General features: G+C 43.2%; 1 protein-coding gene and 1 long non-coding RNA gene across 2 annotated transcripts in view; one reads left to right on the forward strand and one right to left on the reverse strand.

Annotated features, from left to right (window-relative positions):
• Positions 1–13,895, forward strand: part of LOC121568806 (serine/threonine-protein kinase LMTK2-like) — a 60,834-nt gene that overhangs the window by 24,654 nt on the left and 22,285 nt on the right. Inside the window, exons 5-7 of the mRNA XM_041879242.2 lie at positions 1,491–1,567; positions 2,134–2,252; positions 2,675–2,762. Coding sequence (XP_041735176.1) covers positions 1,491–1,567; positions 2,134–2,252; positions 2,675–2,762 — 284 coding nt within the window. The remainder of the gene's footprint in view (positions 1–1,490; positions 1,568–2,133; positions 2,253–2,674; positions 2,763–13,895) is intronic.
• On the reverse strand, positions 9,488–11,116 carry LOC121568807. The gene is made up of 4 exons (XR_006001293.2): positions 11,043–11,116; positions 10,841–10,944; positions 10,633–10,739; positions 9,488–10,471 (listed from the first exon to the last, which is right to left on the reverse strand). It is a non-coding gene; the product is annotated as an uncharacterized LOC121568807 (long non-coding RNA).

Below are 13,895 nucleotides of genomic sequence, written 5' to 3' on the forward strand. Positions count from 1 at the left end.
TGAGCAGACACATGCACATTTGTGGCCTGCTGGAGGTCATTTTGCAGGGCTCTGGCAGTGCTCCTCCTGCTCCTCCTTGCACAAAAGCGGAGGTAGCAGTCCTGCTGCTGGGTTGTTGCCCTCCTACGGCCTCCTCCACGTCTCCTAATGTACTGGCCTGTCTCCTGGTAGAGCCATCCTGGATGAGGTGCACTACCTGAGCCACTTGTGTGGGTTGTAGACTCCGTCTCATGCTACCACTAGAGTGAAAGCACCACCAGCATTCAAAAGTGACCAAAACATCAGCCAGGAAGCATAGGAACTGAGAAGTGGTCTGGGGTGTCTTGCTAATTGCCTATAATTTCCACCTGTTGTCTATTCCATTTGCACAACAGCATGTGAAATGTATTGTCAATCCGTGTTGCTTCCTAAGTGGACAGTTTGATTTCACAGAAGTGTGATGGACTTGGAGTTACATTGTGTTGTTTAAGTTTTCCCTTTATTTTTTTGAGCAGTGTATAAACAAATGGTTAGCGAGTAGTTTTACAATGGCATGGTTTGAATGTAAAATATGGTCCCCGCTATAGGAAGATAAAAATGTTTTGCCGGTAATATGGGTCAGATCATTTGACCTGGTTGGGCTACAAGCAAGCAGTTTTTTCTGTAGTAATGGTGCAACCATGACGCTATCAAATCAGATTTTTTTCTCTAGGGCACTCGGAAACAACATTACAGCGAAGCCTTATCATTAGGCTACAACAATTATCTGGGAGATCTTTTCCTAGTCGCACAGTGCTGCCAAAATAACATCTTTGGTTGCACAAAAAGTATTTTGTCGCATATGCAACCAAATTGGTTGCACTTTAGAGCTCTGAATACATTTGATGTTAAGTCCCCTACACAAGGTTTGTTGATCTGATTGTGTGGGCAATCAATTGGCTAACTTGGTTTAGTGAGGCCACATCTGCGGGCTGTTTTCCTCATGTACTGTAAGACATTTCTAAGTAGATTAAGTGGTGTGTGACAGAAATACTGACCCTTGGATATTTCCTTCTGTACTAGTTCCAAATGGGCCCTATGTAAGGTCGAAGGTTAGCCACGGTTTACATGCTCAGGCTACATATGGGAAGGAACTAGATTAACATCTTTATCTATGAAGCTTTTGGTTAAACACTCCTGTACCATTTTCCTGGGATTCCATAATGTCTAACCCTACCATTGTTTTGCCATGAGTAAATACAGCTATAACATCATGCCCTGAGCATCTGATCTGAATATAATCCTGGTACTGTGTTTGGATAACTGACAACAGAACTGCTCCAGTAGTCTGTATTGATTGAACTATCTCTTCAGAGAGGAAAAACCATACACATCACAGATTAACATTGTTTTCATGCAACAGGTCTCATTGTGTCTCCATGGTTTGGTCTGGGACCAGAATGCTGTGTACTACGACATCCCTGCAGATCACACACACTAACTCTGGGTTATTTTGTTGTTGGCCACCGCAGAGGGATCCACTGGCTCTCAGGTGGTCCGTCACAGTCTCAGCTACATCCAGGAGATTGGAAACGGCTGGTTTGGCAAGGTAAGAGATTTCCTCCTGACCAGGGTCACAAAATTCTGCTACCTTTCCCAAAATTCCAACCCTACTCCAGATGATTTAGTCAGTTGTCTCCAGTAGCCTGTACAGTGTGTTTGAGAGGGAGCGAGTGACAATGTGTTGTTAATGTGTACCTGAATTTGTCTATTTCTTTTTCCTAAGTTTGATGAATTTCACCCGGTGTTGAATTTGGGTGTACGTAATAACAAAAGCAGACAGCTGCTCACTTAGTCACGCATGAACCTCATCCTTAATGTTTTAACATGCTAAATATGACCAGAGTAGCCCCTCGACCTCTGGTCCTACACCACCTGGCAGTGTTCTATGTTGTGATTCCTCTGCTGTCTCTCCATGGCTCCCCTGGCCTTGACCCATCCCCCTTCCACCCCCTAGCTACATCCCCGCTATCCTGCCCTTGTTTTCAGGAAGAGCTGCCTTCCTGCCCTGCCTTTCTGCCGACTTCCAGTGTTTCGGCTCGACCCATAACTGACATCTCCCATGCTTCCTGTGTGTTTCCTTCCCCTCACTCTAACCTGTGTGTGTGTGTTCAGGTCCTCCTCAGTGAGATCTACACAGACCCTGGTGGGGCCAGGGTGGTGGTCAAGGAGCTGAAGGCTAACGCAAGTGCCACGGAGCAGAATGACTTCCTGCAGCACGGAGACCCTTACAGGTGAGCTACTGGCATGTCTGCTGGGAGAGGCCAAAAAGGAGGGGCATTTTGGCCATTTTTCTTTGTCATGGCAATTTCAGGGTAATTTTCTGATTTTCAGGACAATTTGCCAAAGGCCCAGTTCTAACAATAGGCTAAACGGAACACACAAGATTAATTTAGAAAATGCATTATAGCAAGAATCTAAATAACAGAAGAACAGATCTGTCAGTATTTGAATAAAGTAACAAAGTTATTAATTGACAGCTACGCCTCAGTTGTTCTAGTGGAGCAGCACCCTCTACCTTCTACCTAGGACACTGCAGAGTGTTCTTTAATAACAGAAAGGGACTGGAAGAGATGCCAGCTGTAGTCCTCCAGCAATAACATCAGTGATAAAGCCTACAGTAGATTTTCTTAACCAGAGTTTCTTCTCTTCATAGAGTTCTGGTGCACCCTAACATCCTGCAGTGTCTGGGCCAGTGTGTGGAGGCGATCCCCTTCCTGCTGGTCTTTGAGTACTGCGAGCTGGTGAGTGTCCTCATTTACTGTGCAACCCAAAGTTTACTATCATTTATGATAGTATGAGTCAATATACAGTACCTATTATAGTTTATCCGTGAAGCCTTTTAAAAGTGAAAACATCAAAACATATTTTTGACGGATCCCACAGCTGCCACCAAATGATATGTCAACATGCCAGGCATTTTTCATAACTCATGATCAGTGTTGATGCATTGTGAAAGTGGATAATTAGATCATCCCTGTCTCTTTGTCGGTCTGACTGTGGTAAGCTCAGCTTGTGGGAAGCTTAGACTCCAGTTCCAACGCCATCCAATAAGTAGACATAATTTAGCCTCCCTATCACCTGGCATTACAAGCTCCCCAGTTTAGCCGTGCATCTTAAATTAGCTGGCCGTCTTGGGTTATTGGGGAGCCGCTCTCCGTCAATGCAGTCCATCATGGCCTGATTTATCCAGTGTGTTTCTTTATCTATTCTGGGCCCTTCTTGCCCCTGTGCCTGCCAAGGGCCAGAGAGCCGCATAGCAGCAGGCTTCATCAGGGACCTGTCTCAGCTCACATTCCCCCCCTCAACCAGCAAAGCAACAGGTTCCGTTTACCCCCCATCAGCCCACTGAGCCCGGTCCTAGTCCCACATCTTGCTGTGTTTGTGCATTTTCTCTCCACACCGGCAATATGTTTGTCCTAATAGTGCTTTTTTGTCAACTCGCGCTGTGTGTGTAGGTGTGTGTGTGTGTGTGTGTGTGCATGTGTGTGTCAGAGAGAAAGTTCAGTGTTGGTAGAATATAACATTACCCTGTTGATTAGTTCCTGCCTGTCTTTAAGGATTAGCTGGGAGTTTCAGAGGTATTTATTTCGATGTGTTTCCATTCCCCCTCTTGGGGTTAGTGTTTCGGCTGAGTCTGTTTCTGGATGACAGGCTGGAAGTCAGGCATGTGGATGGTATGTTCTGATTCAGTTCGGCCAGAGCTCATTTTTCAGTGCATCTGAAATGCTCTTACCCGCAGTGGCATCAACCCGCAGTTTAGTGTGTGTGCTTGTGTGTAAGAGGGGCATGGGTGGGTGTGTGCGTGTGTCATGTGCATGCTTGTGTGTGTGTTTGATATGGTGTACGTGTGTGTGTGTGTCTTGAATGTGTTTACTGTTGGGTTTCATGTTTGTTTGCATAGATGGTGTTTTATTTTGTATGTGTGGGTCAGACTGTGTGTGCATGTGTGTCAGACTGTGTGTGAGTTTGTCAGACTGTGTGTGTGTGTTTGTCAGACTGTGTGTGTGTGTTTGTCAGACTGTGTGTGTGTGTTTGTCAGACTGTGTGTGTGTGTTTGTCAGACTGTGTGTGTGTGTTTGTCAGACTGTGTGTGTGTGTGTGTGTTTGTCAGACTGTGTGTGTGTGTGTTTGTCAGACTGTGTGTGAGTTTGTCAGACTGTGTGTGTGTGTTTGTCAGACTGTGTGTGTGTGTGTGTGTTTGTCAGACTGTGTGTGTGTGTGTTTGTCAGACTGTGTGTGAGTTTGTCAGACTGTGTGTGTGTGTTTGTCAGACTGTGTGTGTGTGTGTGTGTGTGTTTGTCAGACTGTGTGTGTGTGTGTGTTTGTCAGACTGTGTGTGTGTGTTTGTCAGACTGTGTGTGTGTGTGTGTGTTTGTCAGACTGTGTGTGTGTGTGTGTTTGTCAGACTGTGTGTGTGTGTGTTTGTCAGACTGTGTGTGTGTGTGTGTGTTTGTCAGACTGTGTGTGTGTGTGTTTGTCAGACTGTGTGTGTGTGTGTTTGTCAGACTGTGTGTGTGTTTGTCAGACTGTGTGTGTGTGTGTTTGTCAGACTGTGTGTGTGTGTGTTTGTCAGACTGTGTGTGTGTGTGTTTGTCAGACTGTGTGTGTGTGTGTGTGTTTGTCAGACTGTGTGTGTGTGTTTGTCAGACTGTGTGTGTGTGTGTTTGTCAGACTGTGTGTGTGTGTGTTTGTCAGACTGTGTGTGTGTGTGTTTGTCAGACTGTGTGTGTGTGTCAGACTGTGTGTGTCAGACTGTGTGTGTGTGTCAGACTGTGTGTGTCAGACTGTGTGCACTGTGTAGGCTACATCTTGTGTGTTTGTATGTCTTTGTGTGTTCATAAGTGGGAGCCCTCAAGTGACCCTAACCCAGATCTAGCCTCTACAAATCAGACCCTAACCCAGATCTAGCCTCTATAAATCAGACCCTAACCCAGATCTAGCCTCTACAAATCAGACCCTAACCCAGATCTAGCCTCTACAAATCAGACCCTAACCCAGATCTAGCCTCTATAAATCAGACCCTAACCCAGATCTAGCCTCTACAAATCAGACCCTAACCCAGATCTAGCCTCTATAAATCAGACCCTAACCCAGATCTAGCCTCTATAATTCAGACCCTAACCCAGATCTAGCCTCTACAAATCAGACCCTAACCCAGATCTAGCCTCTATAATTCAGACCCTAACCCAACCTCTATAAAGGGAGGAGAGATGATCCCCCCCATACCTCTGACAGAGCTCTCTCTCTGTCTTCAATTCAATTTGCTTTATTGGCATGACGTAACAATGTACATATTGCCAAAGCTTACTTTGGATATTTACAATATTAACATAATTCAGATTATAATAATCAATATTGTCAACGGGACAACAGTAACAACAATAACCAAGGGTCAAAATAACCATTGAACAATAACAATATATGTGCAGGTTGGTTGGTCTGTCAGACACTGTCCCTCATCTTATGGCAGGCAGCAATGAAGTGCGCTGCCAACCCACAGCTCTCTGCGTCCTCCCCCAACAGGATGGGTAGCCTATCCTCATCAGAGAGGTCTTTGAAACCTTGAATAAGGGTTTCAAAATTGGGAAACTCTCTAATTGTTTTATATTTTTTACATTTTATCAGGAAATGCAGCTCTGTCTCAGGTTCTGCTGTGGTGCAGTGGTTGCACAGCCTTTCCACTACAGGGAGCCAGGTTTTCCTGTGTATACCTTTCTCAATGGCAAGGCTGTGCTCACTGAGCCTGTACTTTGTCAAGGTTTTTCTAAGGTTTTGATCAGTAACCATGGTCAAATAGTTAGCCACTGTGTACTGTCGATTTAGGGCCAGATAGCACTGCATTTTACTTTGGGATTGTGCTTGTGTTTCCCAATAAGCAATGTAGTTTTGTTTTGACTGTGTTGTAATTTGTTTTATTCTGATTGATTGGATGTTCTGGTCCTGAGGCTTCAGTGTGTTAGTAGAACATATTTGTGAACTCAGCCCCAGGACCAGCTGGATGAGGGGACTCTTTTCTTTGCTCAGCTCTTGGCATTGCAGGGCTTGGTAATGATTTGAGAGGGGGTCACTGTATTTCAGATGTTTCCAAAACTTAATTGCTATTTTTTGAATTTGTATTATTAGTGGATATTGGCCTAATTCTGACCTGCATGCATTGTTTGTAGTTTTCCTCTGGACATGTAGGAGAATCTTACAGAACTCTGCATGCAGGGTTTCAATGGGGTGTTTGTCCCATTTGGTGAAATCTTGTTTTGCAAGTGGACCCCACACCTGGCTGCCATAAAGTGCAATTGGTTCAATAACACATTCAATTAGTTTTAGCCAAATTTTAATAGGTATTTCAATTTGAATTTGTTTTTTTAATGGCGTAGAATGCCCTGCGTGCTTTCTCTCTCAGTTCATTCACTGCATCATTAAGGTGTCCAGTTGAGCTTATTTTTAAACCTAAGTAATTGTGGTGTGTGCTGTACTCTAGATATTTATTTATATATACTTTTTATATATATTCTCGGTCTCTCTGTGTGTTTGCCTGTCTGCATGGTTCTCTGGTACTGTGCCTTGTGACCGACTGGCCGCTACTATAGCAGATGCCTCTAACTGGTTGTAGAGGACGGAGATGGGGTTGGGCTAATGACTTAATGTTATTGTGGTTGTTAAACAACTTCAGGCTGGAGAGGAGGGTGTGAGTGGACGTTGTAACGGAGTGGGTCATCTTGGCCGGAGGTGTTAACTTGATGAGGTAGCTCAGCTCGGATGTCTCTGCAACAGTTGTTGCATCTGGTCTATGGAGGAGCTTTGAGGAACCCTACAGACATTTTATTTTGTGTCATTCACCCTATGGAACGGTATGGTTGGGGTGTTTTGCACCTTTTTTATGGTCAAATTCTTTTAGGTGACATTGTATTTGTATGGAAAAGTAAAGTAAAACTTTTTTTAAACTAAAACTCAAAAAGCTTAGCGTCAAAATTATGTACACCCCTGTTTTCAATACATTTTAATACCTCACCAGTCTAGCATAACGGCACTTAGCCTTTTTCAAAAATGTTTTATGAGTTGGAGAAGACATTGGCAGGGATCTTAGACCATTCCTCCCTACAGAATTCTTCCATATCCTTGATATCCTTTCTCGAACCACAGGTTTTAAATGGGTTTAAAGTCCGGAGACTGAGATGGCCATTACAAAATGTTGATTTTGTAGCCAATTAACCATTTCTTTGTGGATTTTAATGTGTGCTTGGGGTTATTGTGTTGCTGGAAGATCCATTTGCGGCCAAGTTTCAGCCTCCTGACAGAGGCAACCAGATTTTGGGCTAAAATATCCTGCTACTGGTCAAATTCATGATGACATTGACCTTAACAAGGGCCCCAGTGGAAGCAAAATAGCCCCTAACATCAAAGATCCACCACTATATTTGACAGTAGGTATGGGGTTATTTTTTCTCATACATTCTGGTACATGGCCAAAGAGCTCTATTGTCAAGTCATCTGACCACAGCACCAGTTCCAATCCAAGTGCCGATGCCGTTTAGCAAACTCCAGGCGTTTACATCTGTTGGATGACATGAAAATAGAGCTCTTTGGCCACACACACTAGTGGTGGGTTTGACGTCGAAATGAGAATGTATGAGCAGAAAAGAACCCCATACCTACTGTCAGTGTTTCCTCTGGGAAAAAGTTGTAGCAGTGGGGGAAAAAGTTGCGGAGGGGGTCTATATTTTTTATATAGAAGGACTGAGAAGCTAAGTTCTGGTGACTTTTTAAAAGGACATTCTATTCCAAAATGAATGAAAAATAAATTAATGCTCACACCATCTAATATATAATTTCCGTCTCCAGAAATGAGCCCAATAACATACTGGTAAAATTATTTTAACATATTGGACCTATGCATGGTCCATATTTTTTTAGGCATGCTATTAGCAATAAGCATCATCACGTGTAGCCCAACTGAAAGCAGCATAGTGGCTATAAATAGGCTGAAGCTTGGGGTTGCTTATCTGCATTTACCCTTTTGAGGTAATCATTAGCTAGATCCCAAATGTGCACTTTTAATTAGTTAGTATCATATTGATGAATTTGATGTCCCAAAAAACATGCATAAGCACAGTGAATATTATGTAGGCCTGCCTGCCTACCTGTTAGGGTAACTTTGGGTCATACGCCACATGGGGTAAAACGCCCCTTGCCTGCACTTCTCACAGAAACCACTTCATATCACCATTTCCCCCCCAACGCTATCCCTGGTTGCCACTACTCTTACTCAACTAAAAATGTAATCTGTCTCATCACAATTTAAGTCACTCCAAAAAAAGTATCTTGCGGTAGGGAAGTGTGTTACCCCAAGTTACCCGACAATTGACCCGTGTTACATTCTGCCCCACACTAATGTGCTCAACCATGCCGCTGCTAAAAACTCTGGGTTTAAAATGGTGCAGTTCACGCATATTTTGGACATGAGAAAGAAATAAAGTAGGAATGGAAAGCTGGGATCCCCCTCTTTTTAACAAATGCTATTAACTGCTGTTTCCCCCCCGATTGCATTATGAATTGTTATACATTGACTGCTTGTCCCTTCCTATGGCACTCGCAACTTGAATGCACCTTGAGAGGAATATTTATCTTGCATAGAACACACAAAAACAAGCCGACTAGGTAAATAGATAAAATATTCTACTATGGGGTTGTCTGGTTTTTCTAGTCATTACTCATTTTGTTTGCAGAGAAAAAGTAAATGTGGACTGTTATAGCATCTTCAAAGTGCGCCTCGGCAGAAAGATGCTATATTTTTTGGTCGTAGCGGCAATGATTTTGCTGTGGCGCTGTGCAGAAGCTAAATAATTGCAGCGGAAACACTGCCTACTATCAATTATGATGGTGGATCTTAATGTTATGGGGCAATTTTGCTTCCACTGGTCCTGGGGGCCCTTGTTAAGGTCAACGCTCAACGGCATCATGAACTTTACCCAGTACCAGGATATTTTTGCCAAAAACCTGGTTGCCTCTGCAAGGAGGCTGAAACTTGGCCGCAAGTGGTCTTCCAGCAAGACAATAACCCCAAGTACAGCCTTCGGAGGAATTGTCTAAGATCACTACCAATGTGTTGTCCAACTAATAAAACATTTTAGAAAAAGGCTCAGTGCCATTATCCTCGCAAGGTGAGGTATTGAAAACAGGGGTTTCAATAAATTTGATCCCTACCTTTTTGAGAAAGAAATTACTTTTTATTAGTATAAAATAATTTCCCAATTTTTTGGAGCATACAATAGAGTTTATAGAATTTATTTTATAGTCATTTTTGCTCATCTTTATCAAGGGTGTCAATCATTTCAGACCTCACTGTATCTCATGCAATGGATGCTTTAAACAAGCACTTAACTTCCTCATTCAATTCTAAATGACTGACAAGCTCTCACAATTCTGTGAAAGACATTTGCACGGAAGGAATTCATTAATTTACAATACGATATCATAGTAAAACCCATAGGGACTTTTATTAGCCCTCATCAATTGGCACAGTTAATGCCCAACACCTCTGTACATGTAACAGTAAACTGCCCTGGATCAGCCGTAACCCTGACTGACTCCTGACTCATTGCATTTCGGACACCCAAATATCACTACGTCGTGGTGCGCAACTGGAGCAGGGTCCCACAGATTGCCAGTTGCTGTGTGAGTGAATGAGTCTCTCCTGCAGGGAGTCTTCAGTATAGTCCAGCCACCTGCCCTAGCTGGACTGGGGTTTAGGAGCAGTGGTTGTAAGACTCGGGGCCTCTAGTGGACATTGAACAGACCACAGGGGCGTTATGGTAACCAAAGGGCATGTCATGCCAAATAATGTCCCCCGGCCAAATAGTGTCCCCCTCTGCGTCACAATGGGATTCGATCAACTATTAGCGTCCGTTGCAATACAACGGTGTGATGACCTAATGATTAGAAATTTGGAGATCAGTACAGCCTAAATTACATTATTTTCATCATCGCTATGCAAACAAGGCTGATTTACACCACAATTTCACTGTTTAAACTAGTTTTGTTTAGCTAATAAAATGAAAACATTACTTCAAACTACTTTTGAGTACCTTGTTAACCGTTACAACATTAAATCCAGACATTAAATGTCTTAAACGTTACTACGTTTGGGAGGTCCTGCCTGTCACTTGTTCTCAACAGGCAGCCAGTCTCGGAAGGGGGACTTGAAGAGGGAGACTGCAAAGTCCAGGCACTGCTGCTCTCATTGTTCAGAGTGTTTGCAGTGCTAGTGTTTTTAGTTAATCTGTGTATCTCACATATTATGTGCCCAGTATGATAGAGCAAGAAACATTTCTTAGCAGATAATGACAACATGATAATAACAGTAGCTGTAGCTCATGTAATGAAAAGTTGGAGGGGGGTTGGTAATGGAGGACATCAGGTGGATCCACGTCTGGGTGTTAGTCAGAACCCCTAGGTCCTGGAGAACAGGAGCACAGTTAAAGGGAACAGGGTAGGAGACAGAGACGTAAACAAGCAAACACACAGGTTACACTTTATTGTGAGAAAATGTGATGGATTAGGGCAGTGTTATAAATGGGAGATATGTATTTTTCAATACTTTTGGAAGGTATAGCCTACCTCAAGCTGGTCCCCCTCCAACTCAGGGCACAGAGAATCAGACCGATCCAAACTTACTGGTTCTGGTGGATGGGATACCCTCTGGGGGGCTCGGACAGTCGATGGTCCTAAAGTCATTTGGAGAGGTAAATTGAATAGGTAAATTTTTATAAACTCAGCATAACTACCATTTCTTGCTTTCTAAAATGTCAACCAAAGCTTAAGATACTTTGTCTATTGGGCTTCACAGAAGTGTAGGGCGTCAGTGCTTTCAGTGGTCGACCGTCCAACTGCTCCAACTGGAGAATATTGTTTGCTTCCACCGAGGTAACCCTAGGAAGACAAAGAGAAAAATATCAGTGTTAGGCAATCTAAAACTAGCTTCAGGTTATTTTGTGTGCAAAAGTTATCTGAGATGTTTTTATATTCACCTTTAACAGATGGTTCCCCAGCTCCGGTAGCTCTCCTTCGGTTTCTCCTGCGCCTTGTCCATGTTCAGTCTAGGGCTGCACCATATGTCGTTTCAGCATCGACATTGCGATGTATGCATCCGCAATAGTCACATCGCAGAACGTGCGATTAAGGTAAACATATATCAGTCTACAATATCTATTTTTTAAATGTTAAACTTGCATTATATCTGTCTGTTATAACGTAATTTACTCCGATTTATGGGTTATTGGATACACAGTTTATTATTATTTTAAACACGGAGTTTGTTGCTGCACGTGGTTGACATGCAGGCTCTGCTTGCGCGTGACGAAATGATGAGCGAGGAACAGGCAAAAATGACCGAAATTGAGAATTTGGTTGCAAAAAGAAATGCATCGTCAATTATATGGAAATATTTCGGCTACAGACAGGATGATGTTGACCAAAAACAGGTACAGTGAGGGAAAAAAGTATTTGATCCCCTGCTGATTTTGTACGTTTACCCACTGACAAAGACATGATCAGTCAAATTTTAATGGTAGGTTTATTTGAACAGTGAGAGACAGAATAACAACAACAAAATCCAGAAAAACGCATGTCAAAAATTTTATCAATTGATTTGCATTTTAATGAAGGAAATAAGTATTTGACCCCTCTGCAAAACATGACTTAGTACTTGGTGGCAAAACCCTTGTTGGCAATCACAGAGCTCAGACGTTTCTTGTAGTTGGCCACCAGGTTTGCACACATCTCAGGAGGGATTTTGTCCCACTCCTCTTTGCAGATCTTCTCCAAGTCATTAATGTTTCGAGGCTGACGTTTGGCAACTCAAACCAAACCTTCAGCTCCCTCCACAGATTTTCTATGGGATTAAGGTCTGGAGACTGGCTAGGCCACTCCAGGACCTTAATGTGCTTCTTCTTGAGCCACTCCTTTGTTGCCTTGGGCGTGTGTTTTGGGTCATTGTCATGCTGGAATACCCATCCACGACCCATTTTCAATGCCTTGGCTCAGGGAAGGAGGTTCTCACCCAAGATTTGACGGTACATGGCCCGTCCGTCGTCCCTTTGATGCGGTGAAGTTGTCCTGTCACCTTAGCAGAAACCCCCCCCCCAAAGCATAATGTTTCCACCTCCATGTTTGACGGTGGGGATGGTGTTCTTGGGGTCATAGGCATCATTCCTCCCCCTCCAAACACGGCGAGTTGAATTGATGCCAAAGAGCTCGATTTTGGTGTCATCTGACCACAACACTTTCACCCAGTTCTCCTCTGAACCATTCAGATGTTCATTGGCAAACTTCAGACGGGCCTGTATATGTGCTTTCTTGAGCAGGGGTCCTTGCGGGCGCTGCAGGATTTCAGTCCTTCACGGCGTAGTATGTTACCAATTGTTTTCTTGGTGACTATGGTTCCAGCTGCCTTGAGATCATTGACAAGATCCTCCCGTGTAGTTCTGGGCTGATTCCTCACCGTTCTCATGATCATTGCAACTCCACGAGGTGAGATTTTGCATGGAGCCCCAGGCCGAGGGAGATTTACAGTTATTTTGTGTTTCTTCCATTTGCGAATAATCGCACCAACTGTTGTCACCTTCTCACCAAGCTGCTTGGCGATGGTCTTGTAGCCCATTCCAGCCTTGTGTAGGTCTACAATCTTGTCCCTGACATCCTTGGAGAGCTCTTTGGTATTGGCCATGGTGGAGAGTTTGGAATCTGATTGATTGATTGCTTCTGTGGACAGGTGTCTTTTTTACAGGTAACAAGCTGAGATTAGGAGCACTCCCTTTAAGAGTGTGCTCCTAATCTCAGCTCGTTACCTGTATAAAAGACACCTGGGAGCCAGAAATCTTTCTGATTGAGAGGGGGTCAAATACTTATTACCCTCATTAAAATGGAAATCAATTTATAACATTTTTGACATGTGTTTTTCTGGATTGTTTTGTTGTTATTCTGTCTCTCACTGTTCAAATAAACCTACCATTAAAATTATAGACTGATCATTTCTTTGTCAGTGGGCAAACGTACAAAATCAGCAGGGGATCAAATATTTTTTTCCCTCACTGTACTTTGTCGAGAGTGCCTTGCAGTTGTTGCCACAACACGAGGCAACACGACCAATTTGTTTGATCATTTAAGGCGGCACCACAAGTCTTCGTATGACCAGTGCAAAGCATCTCAATGCCCTCCAAAGCAAAAATCTATTTCGGATGCCTTTGCCAGTATCACACCATACGAGAAAGGTTCCAAACGGCAGAGAGAAATCACAGATTCAATAACATTTCACATCGCCAAAGACATGGTACCAATTAACACGGTTACCAAAGAGGGTTTTAAAAACATGATCCGGTCGCTTGACAAGCGGTATGTAATGCCATCACGCAACTATTTTTCTCAAGTTGCCATCCCAGAGTTGTATGAGAAATGCAAGGCACAAGTTGAAACAGAGCTGTCACAAGTGGAATATTATACAGCAACAACGGACTTGTGGTCCAGCCGGACAACGGAGCCCTACATAAGTCTGACCGTACACTTTATTAATGAGGACTTCCACCTGAAAAGTCGCTGTTTGCAAACTGCATTTTCCCCAGAGGATCATACATTCATCCTGTATTTTTTCATATCGCAATATATATTGCAGAAAAACAAAATATTGCAATGTCAGTTATTTCCAATATCGTGCAACCCTAGTTCAGTCTCACCTTGATTGATAACAGGAATAAATGCAATTATATTTCATATTACAAATACATTTCTTATATATCTCTTGGAAGGCCAGAAAATAAATTAACAGAGGACCATAATTTTTACCTGGTCAAAAACCTCCACATCATTCTCAGTCCATGCCTGAAGGT

The sequence above is a fragment of the Coregonus clupeaformis genome, chromosome 7 (genome assembly GCF_020615455.1).
Source record: "Coregonus clupeaformis isolate EN_2021a chromosome 7, ASM2061545v1, whole genome shotgun sequence".
In the NCBI taxonomy this organism is placed as follows: Eukaryota; Metazoa; Chordata; class Actinopteri; order Salmoniformes; family Salmonidae; genus Coregonus; species Coregonus clupeaformis.